An 18,644-nucleotide genomic window follows, 5' to 3' on the forward strand; every position below is an offset into this window, starting at 1 on the left:
CAGCCCCGCAGACACAAGAGCTGCTTTGCACAGAGCTTTAAGGGAAGCTGCCATGGGTCTGGGACGGGCTGAAGATCATGCGCTCTGGCCGGTGGCCGCCCCTTTCTCCTGGGTGAACAGTTCCCGTTGGTCGGACGCGTTCCGGGTTCCCCCTCCCTCTTCCCAGCCCTTCTGCTGGGGCTGGGATAGCGCTTCATAGTGTTGGCACAGAACAGTGCAGGCGCATGCTTGGCTCTTTCCTATACACACACAGAATATATATATATATATACACACACACACATACAGGGAAACAATCCCATCTATATGCATAGATACACACATCCACACACGCTGCATTGGACATATTCAGCATTAACACAGGACCATGGCGGCTGCAACAAGCAGCAGCTCAGCATTGCAAATGAAGCATTCTAGCAGCGAGCCCACGAGGAAGCGGATAGACCCGAGGAGGAGGCAGGCGGCACTCAGCTTTCTCACCAACATCTCTCTGGATGGGCGGCTCACACACGATGAGGGTGAGGATCAGGAGGAGGATGGGGCGGCGGCTGCTGGTGCAGCAGATGGCCAGGCGAGCCGGACCAGTCGGCTGAGCAGCCTCGGCGGGACGTGTGGCCAGAGCTTGCCGTTCAAAGCCGGGGCTGTAGTGGCGCCCGCCGCCTCTCCGCTCCCTCCTCCGGACGGGGAAGCAGCCGAGCGCAGGTTCCAGCCGAGCGGCTCTGGCGTGTCCCCTCTCCCCGCTCCATGTGTTCCTGTAGGCGGCGGTAACAGGGCAAGGATCAACTCCTTCACTCAGGGAATACTGCCTGCTGCCTTCTTAAGACAAGCATCAGTCCCAAACTACTGCCTGGAACAGGGGCAGATGGGCAACAGCACTTTTGATTTGCAAAGATCCAGGTGAGTACATAATCTTTACGTTTCATTTTGTATAGTTTTTATATCTGGTGTTAATATTTAAGTTTTGAACTGAGGTGTTTGTCAGTAGCAGAGTAAGTTATTATATGCTAGGGTTCCTGTATATGAATGTGTGTAGTTATGCATGTTATGTTTACATATGTGATTTCACGCCCTGTGTCTCAATATTATGAGAACTCCATTCATTATCGGGTTAGAGTTTGCTCTCAAAATCAACGAAGCTAATGGCCCTGGTCATTGTTTATGTGTAATTAGGACGGCAACTTCAGGCGAGGAACAGATGCAAGTTTAAGTGGCAATAGCCAAAAGTTGCTGTTTCAGCTGTAGTGTTCTGCCGTGAACTTTGCTGTATGCCTCACCATTGAATGCCCTGAAGTTGCTGTACTAAGATATAAACTAAACTCGCCACAAAAAGCCCTATTTTTTCCAAGTTTGAAGTACCCTTTTAACAATGTAATGTATTAATTACTGCCAATCAACCTGTCTGGTACTGAACATTAACAGTTATCAGTGTGGAATCTCATTCCTTCAGGTACTAATTGTTGGAGATTTTAAAAATGTAATTTTAATTTTTTACTTTCCCTTTCTGTCTTTTTTGTATTTTGCTCTTAATCCAATCTTTCTTTCCCTCCTTATTTTTGTTTCTATACCTGACGACGTTGAATTCACCTGCCCTAGTTTACATTTCGCAGTCTTTGGTTTATTTCACAATCCTTCAATCTGATTAAGGAGATACCTTATTGCTTGAGCACCTCACTCCAAACTCCAGAAGCCCGGTTTTCCTGGCTGTGCTGTTATCAGCTCTTGCTTTCAGCAATTTGCCCCGCAAATAATTTAAAAGTCTAAATGTGCAAATCTAATGGCAGGCACTGTTAAATGCTCATAACATCAATCTGGTCTGTTATTCCTAACCATTTAGAGTCCAGAGATTTCTATTTTATTTTTTATTTTTTAGATATAGCACTGAAACAGGCCCTTCGGCCCACCGAGTCTGTGCCGACGAACAACCACCCATTTATACTAACCCTACAGTAATCCCATGTTCCCCATCACCTACCTACACTAGGGGCAATTTACAATGGCCAATTTACCTATCACCTGCAAGTCTTTGGCTGTGGGAGGAAACCGGAGCACCCGGTGAAAATCCACGCGGTCACAGGGAGAACTTGCAAACTCCGCACAGGCAGTAACCCAGAATTGAATCCGGGTCCCTGGAGCTGTGAGGCTGTAGTGCTAACCACTGTGCCGCCCCAAGTCTGCTTTGCCTGTTGTATATTATATTATGTCAAAGTATAGGAACATAGGAGCAGGAGTAGGCCATTCAGCCCATCAAACCTGCTTTGCCATTCAGTATGATCCATATACATGATATATTATCCATTTCAATGTCTTTTCCCCACACTATCCACATATCCCTTTATGTCATTGATATTTAGAAATATCTTGATCTCTGCTTTAAACATACTCAATGACTGACATACTCGCAGCCCTCTGGAGTAGAGAATTCCAAAGATTCACAATCCTCTAAGTAAAGAAATTGCTCCTCATCTTTGTCCTAAGTGGCTTCCCCCTTATTTTGAAATTGTGTCCCCTGGTTGTAGACTCTCCAAAAGGTGAAACATCTCACCTGCATCTACCCTATCCATCCCTTTAAGTATTTTGTCGGTTTCAATGAGCTCACCTCTCATTGTTCAAAACCCTAGAGAATACAAGCCCAGTTTCCCCAATCTCTCTTCATAGGACAGTCCCGCCAACCCGGGAACAAGTCTGGTGAACCTTCGTTGCACTCCCTCTATGACAATAATATCCTTCTTAAGGTAAGGGGTCCAAAACTGCACACGGTACTCCAGGTGCAGTCTAACCAAGGTTCTATACAATTGAAGCAAGACTTCACTACTCCTGTACTCAAATCCTCTTGCGATAAAGGCTGACATACCATTAGTCTTTCTAATTGCTTGCTGCACCTGCATGTTAACTTTCAGTGACTTATTGACAAGGACACCCAGGTCCCTTTGTACATCTCCACTTTCTAATCTTAGCATTTAAGAAACACTCTGCACGTCTGTTCCTCCTACCAAAGTGGGTAACCTCACATTTTTCCACATATTCCATCTGCCACATTCTTGCCCACTCACCAAGTCTTTCCAAATCCCCTTGAAGCTGCTTTGCATCTTCCTCACAACACACATTCCCACCTAGTTATGTGTCATCCGCGAACTTGTAAATATTACATTTGGTCCCCACATCCAAATCATTGATATATATTGTGAACAGCTGGGCCGAAGTATTTGCAAAATTTAAATGCAGATTTTACACACTTTTCTTTGGTATGGCCTACAGTTTTCAAGATATTGGAATTTTGATATTGAAATTACTCCCACAAATCAACATGTGACTTCCTACGAAAATGTCCTAAAGTTATATTAAAATGTTGTACTTATTTGAATCTTGATATTTAACCAAAACTTTCACCAACAAGAGCATCTTTTGGAATATTTACTTCCTTTTCACCAAAGAAGGAAAAATGTCAAATATTTCAAGCAAATATTTTAGTCATCAGTTATTCCAGATTTCCATATTCTGTTTATCAGGCCAATTATTACTGCTTTATTGTTTGTGGTAGATTCCCCAGTTATTATGAAATCTCTGTTATTAACCCCACCATTTTGTTATTGTTGGATGCAGAGTAGTTGACCAGTATTTTGCTGTTACATACCAGCTACAGAAGGTTATGCAAATACTTAATGTAGGTGGATAAACCAAAGCCACATTTACATTTGAGTGGCTTTGAAGAGAGTGGCACTCAAATGACAACCCATGACCTCTGTGGTTCATTATTTACTTTGATTTTGTAACTGTCCAAATCAAGTCCTGATGAGGCTGGAAACACATGGCTGATAATTAAAAGGCAATGTAATCCAGCTTGGCGCATTCAGAGGTAAGTGGAGATCTGAAGGCAAGTCGTGAGACCCCAAAAATGTATCCATTTTACATTTAACATGCTGTGGTTCCAATTGCAGGACAGCAACATTTGTGCATCAGATTCCCTCGTATGCATTGCTGCACCCACCTACAATTCTGATAAGGGCACTGGTTTGAGCAATGCAAAACAGATGGAGCCAGTGCACAAGATTACTTACCAGTGATCTGAACTACAGAAGTGCTAAATGTAAAACTGCTTAATAATTCTCCAACACTTTGGTTCTCTTTAAAGTACCATGCTTTACATTAGCTAGTGCTGATGTTGGTGGAACTGCCATTCAGCAGCCATCAACAGTGCTCCTTCAGTGTAAAAGCCTTCTGCTTTCGCTGAAGTCCAAATGTCTAATTACAGCATGGCAATGTGGTAATATGAACAGTTAATTCTTAACTCCTATTAAATGCACACTGGTGTTTCCAAATGATAAAACTTGCATTGAATATAGCCTTGAAAGATAGGATCAATTAAAGTTAGTATTACTTATTTATTAACAGAGGTAACCCAATACAGAAAAGCACTGCCCTGAAGTGAAAGCAAATGAAAGTGAGTGTAGAGAAAATGTTTTTAGCACCTTTCATAGTCTCGAAGGGGATGCACCTTGGACTCTAGTTTGGTTAGTCATGTATCTCTAAATATCTCCAAGGCCTTTGTATGACAGTGCTGTTCTGTAGCTAGTCTGTGGGGGTTGCTAAAGAGCAATTGAAAAGGAGCTGGTGATTAACCCTCCTTTCAGCTTGCCTCTACTCAGCCTCAACGCTGGTCAGTATCTCACCATCTGAGAGAAGACAGCTATTTATGCTTTTCTGATGGATGCGGCACGTACGTGAGGTCAGAGCCTGTTTGGAGTACTGCGTTCAGGTTTGGGCAGCAAATCTCAGGGAAAACCCCTTGGAGGGTGTTAAATTGCAGATTCACTGGAAGGATACCAGAATATAAAGGGTTAAATTGTGAGGAGAATTGACATAAGCCTGGCTTGTGTTCCTTTGATTTTAGAAGATTAAGATCTAATTGAGATGTTTAAAATGATAAAGGGATTCAGTAGGGTGGATGCAGGTAAATTATGTCTTCTGGTTTGGGAATTCAGAAGAAGAGGGCATAATCTTAAAATTAGAGATAGGCCATTTAGAAGTGAAATCAGGCAGGCTGAGAGTAGTGGAAATCTGGAGCTTGCTTCCCGAAAAGGCTGTGGATGGGTCAGTTGCAAGTTTCAAGCCAGAGATCGATTGTATTTTTGTTCGGGAAGGATATCAAAGGATATAAGGGTTGGGGAAAAAAGCGTTTAACTGGAGTTAGGGTACATATCAGCCACGATGGAATTGAATGGCAAAGCAGGCTCGATGACTGATGTGTATCTCAACTCCGTTTGAATGCTTATGTTCCATTGCCTTTGTTATCCTGACCTGGGGCTGAATGACCTATTCCTGTTCCTATGTAATATAGAAAGGGATCTTTGCAATTAAAATTAAATTAGTGCTAGTTGGAGATCATACCACAATTGTTTATGTCTAGAATAGTTAAGAAGGGATGTCAAAGTGTAATCCAACTGTGGAATCTGTTGCTAGGGAAGGAAGTTAAACTGAAGAGTATAAATGGAGAATTGGCACATTTCTGGAGAGAGAGAGAGGAGATTGAGGGGTATAATGAGAAGAGAGGTGGGGTTAAACCTGTGAAAAAGAATGGACTTATTTTGGACCATTGATCATAAAATATGTTTTAATAGTTGTGGAAAATATTAATGTTTTTATGGCTTTAAGTGGTCTAACTGGATAAAAGGAACAGAATTGAATAATGTACCTAATGTATCTAAGTTTGATACAAAAGTAGGTGGAAAGGTAAGCTGTGGGGAGGACACAGGCTGCAGAGAGATATAGACAGGTTAAGTGAGTGGGCAGCAAGATGGCAGATGAAGTATAATGTAGGGAAGTGTGAAGTTATTCTCTGGTCATAAGAATAGAAAAGCAGAATATGTTTATATAAGGTGTGAAACTTGTAGGTGTTATTCAAAGGGTCTTGGGTGTGCTTGTACAAGGAACACAAAGTTTACATGCAGGTACAGCAAGCAATTCGGAAGGCAAATGGCATGTTGGCCTTTATTGCAAGGGGATTAGAGTTCAGGAATAAAGAAGTTTTACTACAGTTGTACATGGTTTTGATGAGACCACATCTGGAGTAATGTGTGCAATTTTAGTCTCCACATTTAAGAAAGGATATACTTGCATCGGAGATGGTACAGCGAAGGTTCACTAAATTGGTTGCTGGGATCTCCTATGATGAGCGGCTGAGTAAATTGGGCCTGTGCTCTTTGGAGTTTAGAAGAATAAGAGGCATCTCATTGAAACATTCTAAAGGGGCTGGGTAGGGTGGTCACATTGTTTCTGCTAGTCGGGGAATCTAAACACGGTGGCACAGTCTCAGAATAAGGGGCCGATCACTTAGGACTGAGATGAGGAGAAATTACTTTACTCAAAGGGTTGTGGATCTTTGGGTCGGATCGGGCCGGACACACGTGGTAAGTGACCTGGTAAGTATTTAAAAATAAAAAAAACTTAGCTGAGCTGGGAGTCTGGGACGAAACTGAGTCTGCGCAGTGGACGAGTGATGTCACTATGATGTCTTGCGCATGCGCTGCAGCTTCTTGCAGGTTCGATGTCAGGAGCATAAGTAAAGGGATGGCCGAATCGGGCTCAGGTCGGGCCGACTGGTGACGGGGTTGGGTCGGGCTCGGGGCAAAATTGGAGGGACTCGGGCCGGGTCGAGCTCAGGCCCGCTGTGGTTCGGGTCGGGTTCTTTTTCCTGACCTAAAGTAGACCTCTATGTTCAGGTTTAGATCCCACAGATTGCGAGTGAAGATGAGGATTGTACTGGGGGGGGTGGGGGGGGAACAACAGGAATATCAGACAGTGCTTGTTTTGCTGGGAACAGGTAGGCATGTGAGTCGGCAGGTTTTTATGGTAGAGATAATGTTAAGTAGGTGAAAGACCAAAAAGGTTCTGAAGGTATCTGGCATTGGTTGATCAATACTTTTTTTTTAGGGTATATTTACCCTGTCACTGGATTACATAAAGAATAGCACGTCATCTGAGCTTGTGCTGTCTAGCTGTATCATACTGAAGCAGTTTCAATGATGACATTAACCTGTGTGCACTTTGAGCAATTTACTTTGTCCAGCCTTCATCCCCCCGCGCCTGAAAGCACTGGCTTTCTGGGCTGGGTTTCCATTGGCAGCCAGCAAATATCTGGTGCCTCACCCAAATGGATATTCATCAAGTATGAACCGAGTGAGTGTGGGCAGGCCATTCAGCTGTGGAAGCCATCACAGCAAAACTCAGTACTGTCTGCACCAGAGTGCAGTTTCAGCAGGGACCTTGGCTGATGTTTTCCCATCTCTACTCCAGGAGTGCTGACATAGACTAAGTAAGGTTGGGAATTAACGCTGGTGTTGTACCAAGGAGTAGCTTTACCCACTGGACCATGTTATTGGCAATCTCATCTCTGAGTCAGAAGCTTGTGGGTCAAATCCCACTCCAGAGACTTGATCACACAATCCAGGCTGACACTTTGGTAGTACTGAGAGTGCTGCACTGTCTGAAGTGCCGTCTTTTGGATACAAAGTTAAACCAAGGCTCCATCTGCCCTTCGTAAGGATGTAAAAAATCCCATGACACTATTTTGATGGAGAGCAGGGTAGTTGTCACCAGCACCCTGGACAATCTTTATCCCTCAACCAACATCCCGATAACAGATTATTTGGTCATTATCACATTGCTGTTTGTGAAAGCTTGTGTGCAAATTGGCTGCTGTATTTCCCTACATTACAACACTGACTACCTTTCAGAAGTATTTCATTGGCTGTAAAGCACTTGGGGACATCCTGAACTGGTGAAAAGTGTTTTATAAATGTATTTTATTTCTTGCTGTGGGAGCTCCTTGAGTTTAAATGGCATCATTTTTTTTTGTTCTTGGGATTTGAGGATCACTGGCAAGATCAGCATTTATTGCTCATCCCTAATTACCCTTGAAGTTGGGTGAGCCGCCTTAGAAAGATAGGAGGTCTAAAACACGGAAGGAGGTCGTTCAGCTCTTTGTGTCTGCGACAGCTTAAAAAGAAATAATTATGCAGTCTAATCCCACTTTCCAGCTTTCGTCCGTAGCCCTGTAGGTTACAGGACTTCAAGTGCATATCCAAGTACTTTTTAAATATGCTGAGTGTTTCTGCCTTTCCCACCCTTTCAGACAGTGAGTTCCAGATCCCCACCACCCTCTGAATGAAAACAAATTCTCAACTCCTCTCTAAACCTTCTACTAATTACTTCAAAGCTATGCACCCTAGTTATTGACATTTCTGATGAGGGAAGTAGGTCCTTCCTATTCACTCTACCTCAGCTCCTCATAAGTTTGCACATCTCAACTAAATCTTCCCTCAGCTCTTCTGTCCCAAATAAAACAACTCTAGCCTATCCAATCTTTCCTCAAAGCTAAAATTAAAGTCATAGAGAGATACAGCACTGAAACAGGCCCTTCGGCCCAACGAGTCCACGCCAACCATCAACCACCCATTTATACTAATCCTACATTAATTCCATTTTCCCTCTCTCATCCCCACCTTCCCTCAATTCTCCTACCTACCTACCTACACTAGGGGCAGTTTTTACAATGGCCAATTTACCTATCAACCCGCAAGTCTTTGGCACGTGAGAGGAAACCCACGCAGTCACATGGAGAACTTGCAAACTCTGCACAGAACCTAAGGCTGGAGCTGTGAGGCTGCGGTGCTAACCACTGTGCCGCCCTGCGTCATTCTCAATTCCTAGTGACATCCTTGTAAATCTTCTCTGTGCCCTCTATAATGTGATCATATCCTTCCTGTAATGCAGTGACCAGAACTATATACAGTACTCTAGCATAAAAGCAAAATACTGCGGATGCTGGAAATCTGAAACAAAAACAAGAAATGCTGGATTCACTCAGCAGGTCTGGCAGCATCTGTGGAAAGAGAAGGGTCACTGACCCGAAACGTTAACTCTGCTTCTCTTTCCACAGATGCTGCCAGACCTGCTGAGTGAATCCAGCATTTCTTGTTTTTGGTACAGTACTCTAGCTATGACCTAACTTGTGTTTTGTACAATTCAATCATAACCTGCTTGCTCTTCTACGCTATGCCTCGTCCATTTAAGGAAAGTATCCCGTGTGCCTTCTTAACCATGTTCGCTATCTGTCCTGCTACCTTCAGGGATCAATGGGCATGCGCTTCAATGTTCCTCTGCATTTCTCTATATTCTACCATTTACTATGTATTCTTTTGCATTGTTTGCCCTCCCCAAATGCAGTACTTCATACTTCTCTGGATTGAATTCCATTTGCCGCTTTTCTTCCCGCCTGACCAGTCCTTTGATATCTTCTTGCAGTCTACAGCTTTCTCACTGTCAACCACGCACCAATTTTTGTATTAACTGCAAACTTCTTAATCATGCCCCCTACATTTAAGTCTAAATCGTTGATGTATACCACAAAAAGCAAGGGACTTATGACTGACCCTGCGGAATCCTCCTGGAAACAATATTCCCGTCACAAACGCGTCCTTTGTTTTCTCTGACTGAGCCAATTTTGGATCCAACCTGCCTTCTTAAACACAGCCATCTACGTGGTGTAGGTGTACCCGCAGTGCTGTTAGGAAGGAAGTTTCAGGTTTTTAACCCAGCAACAGTGAAGGAACGCTGATATAGTTCCGAGTCAGGTTGGTGCGTGATTTGGAGGGGAATTTGCAACGTGATGTTGTTCTCGTGCATCTGCTTGTAGGTACGTAGGAGAGCTCGCTGGTTTTCCAAATCCCAAGAAATCTCATTCCCAGAAATCTTTTAGTTTTTATACTGCACTATAGTCTTTCTTTCCAATATAGTTTCTGCACTGCAGTTTATATTTGACATTGTCTTGTCTCCCCTCTGCAAAGCTGCCATATTTTGCTGTACTGCTTGGCATCATGTGATGAAAAGCAGGGTTACAAGCTTCTGATACTGGGCCAGGTTTGTAACAGCATCAGTTAACAGGGAGAAAGTATTTGCCTGAAAAATTATTGTTTTTTTTACTGCTTTATGACTCAAGTTACACAGATCATTCAGCTGTGTGGTAATCTAAAGAGGCCTTCTCCAGTTTGAAATTAAATACAAAGAAAATATTCTATAAATCAGCATCAGAAAAGACAGGTTAATGTTTCGGGCAGCAACTTTTCACTAGAGCATCAAAACTTTTGTTTTTATTGCAGGTTTTCAGTATTTGCATATTTGTATTTTTTATCAGAGACATGAAATGAATACTCTTCACTTTTTTTTCAACAGAAACATTTCAGCAGCCCCGCACAGCACTATTGCAATAAAAGAAGCAAATTTGTGAAATGAAGGGAGTCTTCAGTACTGATAGGTGGGGCATCGCCTTTCCAAGTTTACGATATGAGTTTTGTCATGTTGTCATTCCTGACAATTTTTGATAAGGTTATTGCGTATTGGTGACTGTTAAAAACAGATGGGTAAAAAGCAACAACTTATCCTACTTCATAAGAGGGCAGCTCTAATTACATTTCCAGTGTTCCTTACTAGTTTAGCACAGCTCACTGCATTGACTTGGGTCATCATTACCTCAGCACAGTATTATTTTCAGTGATTGTTCACGGTCGCAGGTCTAACATTGGCACTCATCCCTTTGTCAGACAGTGAGATAAAATTTCTCTCTGTTGTGAACATCGAGCTGAGTGTGAGCACATCCTCCCAGTTAACTTGGTATAAAACCAAAGATAACCATCATGATAGTATTTGAGTAGGAGGGTAGAAATTACTGCTGACATTACATGTTTGCCTGAAATTCCTGTGTCAGGCATTTTAATGGCGCATAGCCTATTTTTATTAAATGTTTTAACAATTGTATTAAAGTAGTAAACAGGAATGTCATACATACAAACACACATGTACAAGCACATAGATGTCACTATAGGTAAACAGGCCATTTGACCCAACCAGTCCATTTCAGCGTTAACCCTGCACAGGAACAAATATCCCTAATCACATTTATCTAGCCTGTTGCCACATAGTGTCAACCTTTTTCCTTCATCTGCCTATCCAATCTAATCCTGAATGTTTACATAGTTCCTGTCTCAACTCCTAACCCTGGAAATGAATTCCACAGCTTCACAACTCTCTGAAGTTTCTCTTGTTCTCTGTGCTCTGCCATCTGGCTACAGTTGGGAAGGGATGTTCTACAAGGATTATAGTTAATACTGGGAAAACTGACAAAATAAATGTCATTAATAGACTTGCAGAATGGGTATGTAATTGACATAAATTTCGATATACTCTAAGTAATTGTGAGGTGGTGCGTTTTGGTAGGAAGAATAAGGAGGCCACATACTCCTTGGGAAATGAGAGTCTAAATGAGGACAAGGACCAATGGGATTTAGGGGGTCCACATTCATTAATCACTAAAAGTAGCAACACAGTGTAATAAGGCCATAAAAAAATGCAAACAAAACTCTGGGGTGCATTTCCAAAGGGATAGAATTGAAAAGCAGAGAAGTTATGTTAAATTTCTATAGAACCTTGGTTAGACCACAGTTAGAATACTGTGAACATTTCTGGTCTACATATTATAAAAAGGATATAGAGGTACTGGAGAAGGTGATAAAAAGATCTACAAGATGCAGCCTGTCAGGAAAGATTGAATAGGCTGGGGCTGTTTTCTTAGGAAAAGCAAAAGTTGAGAGGTGACCTAATAGAAGTTTCTAAGATTATGAAAGGGTTTAATAGGGTAGACATCGAGATGTTTGCACTTGTATGGGAGACTAAAACTAGAGGCTATAAATATGATAGTCACCTAATAAATCCAATAGGGAGTTCTGGAGATACTTCTTGACCCTGAGAGTGTTTAGAATGTGGAACTTGCTACCACAAGGAGTAGTTCAGGCGAATAGCATAGATGTATTTAAAGGGAAGCAGGAAATACATGAAGGAGAAAGGAATAGGGGGTTATGCTGATGGGGTAAGGTGAAGAAGGTTGTGAGGAACCTCATGTGGAGCATGGACCAGTTGGGCTGAATAGACTGTGTCATTCTATGTAAACCTCTTATATTCTTACGTTCATGCCCATTCATTCCAGGCACCTGTACTACTGGAAACAACCTGTTCCTTTCTATTCTGTCATTATTTCATAATTTTAAACACTTCTATTGTACTGTTGTGAAATCTGTGGTGTTCTAACAAAAAAGCCCCAATTGTTCAAGGCTTTCTTTGTATTTATATTTCGCATCCTAATGAATCTGCATTGTACCCTCTTTAAAGCCTCAATATCCTCTCTGGGGTGTAGAACCCAATATGGTTGGCATCCTTCCATCTGTGAAAGATGATGGACATGCAGCAACAAATCCATTTAGGATGGGTGTCTTCTCTTGGTGCACCTTTGTTGATGCCTGTGAAGGCCAATCCTTGAGAGGCAGGTTCTGCCACAAGTGCTGCATGTGAAGCCGCCAAGTGAGCATGTGTGTTGTTATTTTTGATGGTGCCTGTTGCCAAGCTGCTGTAGCAACTGGTTGTCATGGTAGTGCACACCAAGATGTCGCCATTTCCCTGTTTGGCCAGCAAATGACTCCTAGATGCCATATCGGTATTTAGGGTTTCATGTCACGCTTGCAAGCATCCTTGAAGCAGAGCTTTGGGCACCCCACTGGTTGTCTGGTCCTTCATTATGCGACCGTCCTCCATCCTGTGGACATGTCCGATCCACCGAAGCTGCCTCTGTTTTATTAGTGCCAACACAGTTAGGAGCTCTGCCTTTGAGAGAACTGTCACATTTGTGATTTTGTCCTGCCAGGATATGCTCATAATGTGCTGCAGACAGCGAAGATGGAAATTATTGAGCTTTTCCTGGTAGCTGCAAGTTGCCCATGTTTCACAGGCATACAGCAAGGTGCTGAGAACGCGGGCATTATAAACCAATGCTTGGTCCTAAGGGTCAGCTTGGTGTTATCCCATGTGCGTTTTGCAAGTGGGCTAAAGGTAGCTGCTTTCCCTATACGTGTATTGAGGTTGTCTATCACCGTAGACACAAGGTAGCGGAATTTGCTAACCACTTCCAGTTGGACGTTACTTAGTGTGATCGTGGCGGTGATGCAACACCTTGTCCCATGATCACAGTTTTCTTGACTCTTCTAGCCAAGGAGAACAAGTTACATACATGGGAGAGACAGTCCATGAGTCTTTGTAGCTGAGTTTCCGTCTGAGCAACTAGTGCAGCATCATCAGTGTAGAGGAGTTCTCTGATCAGGACGTGATGTCTTTTTGTCTTCGCTTTAAGCCTCGATAGATTGTAGACCTTGTAGTCTGACCTAGTGTACAGGTAGACTCCTTCCACATCTGCAGGGAAGGCGAAGGTCAGGAGCGTGGAGAAGAAGATGCCAAACAGAGTGGGGCTAGGACATAACCCTGTTTCACTCCATTCTTCACTCGGAAACTGTCAGAAGTGGAGTAATCAAACTGTATGGTGCAGTGTCTGTTGTCATGGAAGGAGCGGATGAGACTGAGGAGCTTTGGTGGACAGCCAGTTTTCCCAAAATCTTGTAGAGCTTTGCACTGCTGATGGTGTCGAAAGCCTTAGTGAGATCTACAAATTAAGGTAAAGGGGTATACTCTGTTCCCTACACTTCTTTTGTAGCTGGCCTATGGAGAAGATCATCTCCACAATAGATCTGTCGGCACAGAAACGGCACTGTGCTTCTGGGTGTACTCGGTCTGCAAGTAAATGGGGCCTTTTAAGAATGACCCTAGCAAAGGCCTTCCCCATGATGCTAAGGAGTGAGATGCCCCTGCAGTTGTTGCAGTCACCTCTGTTGCCTTTGATTTTGTATAGTGTGATGATTTTGGCATTGTGCATCTCCTGTAGAACAGAGTCTACTTTCCAGCAGAGAAGGAGAAGGGCATAAAGGTATGGCAATAGGTGGGACTTTTCATGCTCGAGCAGTTTGGCTGGGATTCTGTCCTTGCCCGGTGCCCTTCTGTTCGCTAGGCGGTCTATGGCCTTCCCGAGCTCCAGAGATGAGGGCTATTCATCTAATTCATTCATGACAGGAAGTTGCGGGAGAGCGTCAAGCGCAGACTGGGGGATGTCCGATTCACAGGAGTACAGCTCACAGTAGTGTTCAGCCCAGCGGGACATCTGTTTACTTCTGTCGGTGAATACTTCACCATCTGCCGACTTCAGGGGAGCAACTTTGGTGATGGCAGGGTCAAGCGCCCTCTGGTCCCTTCATACATAGCTTGTAGATTTCTTTTGTCACATGCAGTTTGGATTTCTTGACATAAGCTGATCCAGTGTTTGTTTGCGCAGTATCTCCCTCTCCTTGGCACGGGTGTCTTGGCTACTTTCAGGTCATGCGATTTCTTAGCTGTTGGGTTTATGTTGTGCATCATGTGGAACCCAATGACTTTACATTACTCTAACACCGGTCTTATTGGTACACAGGATGATCATTACCTTTTTTTATATTCTACGGCATGGAAATCCAGCAGCAGCAAGTGCCATGCCAAAATTGATGTGCAAAGATTGCCACCTTGCTTCATCAGCACATGACTGGTATGTTGGGAACACCAGTTGTGCCCCAGTGTGCCGATCCTGAAGAGGGTCACTGGCACTGGACACAGTGAGTCTGGTAGGATTTGGGGGGGAAAAGTGCAGGAGATTGGGAGGTGGATGGGGTGGGGGGAGCGAGCTGTAGCTGGCAGCAGTCTGCAATTTCAATGTGGCTCCACATTCAGGAGAAGATGAAAACAATGCATTTTTTCCGTGACTGTAAAACTTGAGTCTAGTTGCTTTTGCTCAAATCTGAGCATTGAGAATAGTGAAACATGCATGTGAGTCAGATATTAATATTTATTACACTACCCAGATATCAGAAGATGCAGTTCAATGGCTACTATGGACTACTTAACACTTAGAATTAAATGCTCGAAATATGTTACTAGGGATTATACATAGAATCACTCGTAAGCGATCACCTCACGTTGATTGTAGTCTCTTCAGTGACTTCCCTCTGACTGTAGAAATGAGGTTCCTTTAACAAACATTTTTTTATGCCTTTTTTTTTCTCCCAAGCAGACAGGATGTTACGCTGACAAGACCTCACTGTCCAGTAAAAATCTTTTGTAATACAACGGGCGGCACAGTGGCGCAGTGGTTAGCACTGCAGCCTCACAGCTCCAGCGACCCGGGTTCAATTCTGGGTACTGCCTGTGTGGAGTTTACAAGTTCTCCTTGTGTCTGCGTGGGTTTCCTCCGGGTGCTCCGGTTTCCTCCCACATGCCAAAGACTTGCAGGTTGATAGGTAAATTGGCCATTATAAATTGCCCCTAGTATAGGTAGGTGGTAGGGAAATATAGGGACAGGTGGGGATGTGGTAGGAATATGGGGTTAGTGTAGGATTAGTATAAATGGGTGGTTGAAGACTCGGTGGGCCGAAGGGCCTGTTTCAGTGCTGTATCTCTAAACTAAAAACTAAACTTAGCAAAACGAGAGAGAGTTCTTTGTTTGAATCATGGAGTTAAAGCCTGCCTTGACATTGTCCAGTTTCTCATGCGCAGGATTGCTTCCCTTATCTCTTTGTTTTCCTTTTTTTTTTTAACCCATCCCTGCAACAGGCACCTCGAGTCTTCACACTTTTTCAGGGGCCTCATTGTTTGTAATTCCCCACTATCAGTCATTTATGCTCAGAGCTGTTCATAATGGTTATCCAGTTTCATTTCTTAACAGACAGCAAGCAAAAAAGACTTTGCTGTTCATACCCAAATGTCTCAGTTGCAGCACCATGGCCACAGAATCACAAAATTGTTACAGTGCAGAAGGAGGCCATTCAGTCCATTGTGTCAACAGTGGCTCTGAAAGAGCAAATCCCTCAGTTCCATTCCCCTGCCTTTTCCTCGTAACCCTGCACATTTTTCCTTTTCATATAATTGTCTCACTCCCTTTTGAATGCTTCAATTGAACCAGCCTCCACCGCGTTCTCAGGCAGTGCATTCCAGACCTTAACCACTCGCTGTGAGCAAAAGCTTTTCCTCGTGTCACATTTGCTTCTCATCAACCTGTGCCCTCATGTTCTTGATCCTTTCACAAGTGGGAACAGTTTCTCTCGATCTACTCTGTCCAGACCCCTCATGATTTTGAATACCTCAATCAAATCACCGTTCAGCCTTCTCTTCTCCAAGGAAAACCATCCCAACTTCTCCAGTTTATCTTCATAACTGAAGTTTCTCATCCCTCGAACCATTCTTGTGAATCTTTTCTGCCACCTTCAAACTGATATCATTGTCTGGCCTCTCAATGTTTGGAAAAAAAAATGAAGTTATATTCAGTATGTTTCAGATCAGCTTTTAAATTAGCATCAGCTCTCAGCATCTCAAAGCATGCTAGTTAATTTGGTCAAGTTTCTGTACAACTGACTAAAACATACAGCATTCCGTATTTCATCCAAATTATTGATGTCCCTGGGTTGGATATCTCTCGCAGGTCTTAACCGCAGTTTCATTTAAAGTTCTGTTATGGTGGTCAAAGTTTACAGTAAGTTCCAGTGCTGTCTTTTAAGGACCACTGGCTTGACTGCTTTGGACCCAGAAAAACTGCACAGCCCACCCTGTGATCAGTTTTATTTATTTTATTTTTTTATTTAGAGATACAGCACTTAAACAGGCCCTTCGGCCCACCGAGTCTGTGCCGACCATTAACCACCCATTTATACTAATCCCATATTCCTACCACATCCTCACCTGTCCCTATATTTCCCTACCACCTACCTATACTAGGGGAAATTTATAATGGCCAATTTACTTATCAACCTGCAAGTCTTTTGGCTGTGGGAGGAAACCGGAGCACCCGGAGGAAACCCACGCAGACACAGGGAGAACTTGCAAACTCCACACAGGCAGTACCCAGAATTGAACCCAGGTCACTGGAGCTGTGAGGCTGCGGTGCTAACCACTGCGCCACTGTGATCAAATATGGAAAAGGTGCCTGAAACTGCATTATAGGCCCTGGATTTACATAGGAACTGGGCATAATCCTAGATGCAGTTGTGTACCTGGATGAGTCTGAGATGTTCTGACCAGTGCTTTTCCCACTCAAGAATGAGCAGGCACATGTTGCTTGACATGTTGGACTTTTCAGTGTTAGTTTTTTACGGAGAAGGATGTGCTGCATAGGCCAATTCCTAGGCCTTTACTCGAGTCATAAAAACGTCTATTGATCTTATTAATCTGAAATGGTAGCTTTTAATGTCCAGTACTGTACTCGTGAATCGCTCTTTTCTTCCACAGCACTGAGCCTACTTCCATTGAGAGTATAATTAGTGTTCATTTTTTTTAAACCAAAAATGCATCACCTCACAAATCCTGAGATTGAACTCCATCTGCCATATTTTGGCCAACTCCCATTCTAAACGACACCTGGGTGTCCTTGTATGCCAGTTGCTGAAAGCAAGCATTCAGGTGCAGCAAGCAGTAAGAAAGGCGAATGGTATGTTGGCCTTCATTGCAAGAGGATTTGAGTACAGGAGCAAGGATGTCTTACTGCAGTTATACAGGGTCTTGGTGAGACCACATCTGGAGTAGTGTACGCAGTTTTGGTCTCCTTATCTGAGGAAGGATGTTCTTGCCATGGAGGGAGTGCAAAGAAGATTTACTAGGCTGATTCCTGGGATGGCAGGATTGACGTATGAGGAGAGATTGGGTCGACTAGGCCTACATTCACTAGAGTTGAGAAGAATGAGAGGGGATCTCATAAAAACCTTTAAAATTCTAACAGGACTAGACAGGGTAGATGCAGGGAGGGTGTTCTCGATGACTGGGGAGTCCAGAACCAGGGGTCACAGTCTCAGGATACGGGGTATGCCATTTAGAACAGAGATGAGAAGAAATTTCTTCACTCAGAGGGTGGTGAACCTGTGGAATTCTCTACCACAGAAGGCAGTGGAGGCCAAGTCATTAAATATATTCAAGAAGGAGATAGATATATTAATGCCAAATGGATCAAGGATATGGGAGAAAGCAGGAACAGGGTACTGAATTGGACAATCAGCCATGATCTTTTTTGAATGGCGGAGCAGGCCTGAAAGGCTGAATGGCCTACTTCTATTTTCTGTGTTCATGTTTCTATGTAAATAATATCCTATTAAGCATAATCTGTCACTAATACTCACCAAGAGTAATTGGAAACCTATGAATGAAGAGGTCTGGCTGCTTGTAATAGCAAGGCCTGTGCCTGACGTTAGATTTACCTACATTTCACACTTTACCCAATCACCATTTATTATAAGGGTAGCCAACTTGGCAAGACTGGGCAATCCACGTGCCGTGGCTCAGGTTCTTGTCTGAATTATGGATAGAAAATAAACCACACTCCTTGACCTATTCTGTTCTGCTTCATGTTTTACCATCAAAAAGGTTTCTCTGGACTGAAGATGCTTTGCACAATAACGCAACAAGCTACCTTTCCTCTCTGGTGACACACCGAGCTCAGGACCAGTGAGTTACAAGCCCTCTAATCTTTTGCCAGGCCTTTTTGCTCAAGGAGAACACTTTCAAAGCTAGATAAGTAAAATTGTATCACGTGAACTTGTTACAATAGCATTTTCCGGCATGTTGCCTGTCAGTACCTTAATTCCTTTGCACTGGAATTTGCATCCTCCTTCAGCCAGAAGTGCTAAGTGGATGATCCATCTCGGCCTCCT

The 18,644-nt window shown here is 43.3% G+C and overlaps 1 protein-coding gene across 2 annotated transcripts in view; it reads left to right on the top strand.

The window, feature by feature from the left end:
• Window positions 1-210: 210 nt before the first annotated feature.
• The window catches only part of cables1 (Cdk5 and Abl enzyme substrate 1), a 244,219-nt gene continuing 225,785 nt past the window's right edge, over window positions 211-18,644 (top strand). For both annotated transcript variants that reach the window (XM_068031540.1, XM_068031541.1), the window contains exon 1: window positions 211-897. In XM_068031540.1, the coding sequence (XP_067887641.1) occupies window positions 368-897 (530 nt within the window). In that variant the 5' untranslated portion in view covers window positions 211-367. The remainder of the gene's footprint in view (window positions 898-18,644) is intronic.

The sequence above is a fragment of the Heterodontus francisci genome, chromosome 5 (assembly GCF_036365525.1).
Source record: "Heterodontus francisci isolate sHetFra1 chromosome 5, sHetFra1.hap1, whole genome shotgun sequence".
NCBI lineage: Eukaryota > Metazoa > Chordata > Chondrichthyes > Heterodontiformes > Heterodontidae > Heterodontus > Heterodontus francisci.